Source organism: Ipomoea nil, unplaced genomic scaffold (assembly GCF_001879475.1).
Source record: "Ipomoea nil cultivar Tokyo-kokei standard unplaced genomic scaffold, Asagao_1.1 scaffold1129, whole genome shotgun sequence".
NCBI classification, from domain to species: domain Eukaryota; kingdom Viridiplantae; phylum Streptophyta; class Magnoliopsida; order Solanales; family Convolvulaceae; genus Ipomoea; species Ipomoea nil.
Genome location: NW_017617557.1, coordinates 1400298 through 1403230, shown reverse-complemented (window position 1 = coordinate 1403230; position 2933 = coordinate 1400298). Strand labels below are relative to the sequence as shown.

Sequence of the window (2933 nt, the reverse complement as noted above, 5' to 3'; positions counted from 1 at the left end):
ATGTCAATTGGGAAAGTCATCCCGTTTTTCATTACCTCGTGTTGCTCAGTCTATTTCTCGTGTTTTGGAACTTGATATACTGATATTTGGGGTCCTACGCCATTAATTTTTACAAATGGATATCGTTATTTTGTCTTATTTGTATATGATTATACGCGTTACGTTTGGTTTTATCCTATGCGTGCAAAATCTGGCCTCTATTTAATTTTTGATCGTTTTCATTTGTTGGTTGAACGTTTGCTTTCCTTTAAAATTATCTCTCTTCAGTCCGATTCAGGGGGAGAATATAAAAAGCTGCACAATACATTGTCTTCTCTTGGGATTCGGCACAAGCAATACTGTGCTTATACCCATGAGCAAAACGGTTGGGTAGAGCGTAGGCATCGCCATATAGTCGAAATAGGTCTTGCTTTTATGGCTCAGGCGTCTGTCCCTTCTCGTTTTTGGGACTACGTGTTTGAGACGGCAGTTTACCTTATTAATAAAATGCCCACTCGTGTGTTAAATAACGAGTCTCCACATTTTCACTTACACCGTTCTCCGCCTTCGTATTCGTTTCTTCGCTTTTTTGGGTGTCTTTGTTTTCCCTTGCTGCGTCCTTATAGCCGAAACAAGTTACAGTTTCGTTCTGCATCCTACGTCTTCTTAGGTTACCCAGATTCGTTTCAGGGCTATCGGTGTTTAGATATCCACACTAACAAGGTTTTCATATATCGTCATGTGCGATTCGATGAGACTATTTTTCCTTTTGATGTTCCTTCTCTAGAGGTTGATGCATTGGTTGTTGTTGCTTCGTGGGGGACCGCTGTTATTCCAGTTGTGCTACGTGCCCCTACTGGTGTGAGTCAGGCACCAACTGTTTGGCAACAGGCTCCCGTCGTTGCTGCGTCCTCGGCATCCAGTGAGCGCACGATGACGGAGGTTGTGGAGTCGCGGCCTGCTCGTGGATGGCGTGTTGCCAAGACGGTTCATTCGCGGTCTCGCCAGATTGTCACGCATAGCATGGGCTCAACTGAGCATGTTACGTTGGCCACTATTACGGGTATATCCGAACCCACGTGTTATACTCAAGACGCGTAGGTTTCTGAGCTACATGAGGCCATAAATCTAGAGTTTAATGTGTTGTTGCAGAACAACACTTGGCGGTTGGTTCCTTATACTCCATGGTATGAATGTTGTGGGGTGTAAGTAGGTGTTCCGGGTTAAACGGAATGATGATGGTTCGATTGAACGTTATAAAGCCCGTCTTGTGGCTAAAAGTTTTAATCAGGTTGCAAGGCAAGATTTTTACAAGACCTTTCATTCGGTAGTCAAGCCCACGCCGGTTTGGCTTCTTTTATCTTTGGTCGTGTCGTGGGGTTGGTCGATTCAGCAGTTGGATATTCACAACGCATTCTTGAATGGTGCTCTAGCTGACACTGTGTATATGCGCCAACTGCCTGGCTATGAGGACAAAGCGTTGCTTGACCACGTGCTTGCTGCAGCGGTCGCTGTATGGTCTTAAGCAAACTCCACGTGCCTAGTTCACTCGGTTGCATAATTTTCTGGTTACGGTTGGCTTTACTCCCTCTAAAACTGATGTGTCTTTGTTTATTTATTCTCACAGTGGTGTTCAACTTTATTTTTTGGTGTATGTGGATGACATTTTGGTCATGGGTTCTGACTCGGCTCGTGTGGCCGAACTTGTGGCTAAAATGGCGTTGGAGTTCAAAGTTCGAGATATGGGCACTCCGTCTTTTTTTCTTGGCATTGAGACTATTCCGTTGTCTAGTGGGATGCTTCTTTCGCAGCAGCGGTACATGAAGGACATTCTTAAGCGGGCTGGTATGGTTGACTGTAAGCCTATTTCTACTCCGGTTTCCCTAGTCAAATCTGATGATGCTACTCCAGTTCCTTTTGCCGATCCTACTCAGTATCACAGTTTAGCTGGGGCTCTACAATAACTTATGGTAACTCGTCCTGATTTATCCTTCGTTGTTAATAAATTATGTCAGCATATGCATGCTCCGACCATGGCTGACTGGAACATGTTGAAGCGTGTGTTGCGCTATGTGAAAGGCACTCTAGGTTTTGGTTTGTGTATTCAGAAGTCTGAGTCTATTGATATTCATGCCTTTTTTGATTTGGATTGGGCTGGCAATCTGGATGATCGCAAGTCTACGAGTGGTTTTGCGGTTTATTTGGGCAGTAACTTGGTTTCGTGGACGTGTCGGAAGCAGCGTACGGTTGCTCGGTCTTCTTCTGATGCTGAGTACAAGGCATTAGTTGATGTGTCTACAGAGGTCACTTGGTTGGTTTCTCTGCTATGGGAGATTGGTCTGCCACCAATGTCTCCGCCTAAGCTTTGGTGTGACAACATGGGTGCTACGTATCTGTGCACCAATCCCGTGTTTCATGTTAGGACCAAGCATGTAGAGATCGACTATCACTTTGTTCATGACAAGGTCTCCAAAAAGGATCTGCTGGTTCATTTTATTTCCACTAAGGATCAATTAGCTGGTATTTTTACTAAGGCTTTGTCTTCTATTCGTTTTTGTTTTTTGAGAGGCAAGCTCAATGTTGCTAGCAACCTTGTGCTTGAGGGGAGTGTTAGGACTTATATGTTAGTGTTCTACTAGGACTCTTGTTATGTGCTTTCTATATTATTCTTGGAACTGACTTTGTTAATATTACATCAGATATTCTAGCCTCATCATATTCACCTTTGTGATCTCAATGTCAGACCCAAAAATCAGACGGTTTACGGATGCTGATAGGAATTTTCATAATTAACTCCGCGTCGCGAGCATTAAAAATGTCCTTGACGCAGTCACTATCCCAGGTACCGTGCTCATTTAGTAACGAAGCAACCAGAGCATTGTAAGTTGTATCATGCAGCACAGTCGTCTGACAGCCAAGGCCCCTTACCAATCAAAGTATCAACGCCGTTGCCA

General features: G+C 44.2%; 1 protein-coding gene across 1 annotated transcript; it reads left to right on the top strand.

Annotated features, from left to right (window-relative positions):
• The first annotated feature begins 2012 nt into the window (after positions 1–2012).
• Positions 2013–2710, top strand: LOC109183501 (uncharacterized mitochondrial protein AtMg00810-like). Its single transcript, XM_019333605.1, has 2 exons — positions 2013–2499; positions 2679–2710. The coding sequence occupies exons 1-2, from the start codon at positions 2013–2015 to the stop codon at positions 2708–2710; spliced, it is 519 nt and encodes a 172-aa protein (XP_019189150.1).
• Positions 2711–2933: the final 223 nt, after the last annotated feature.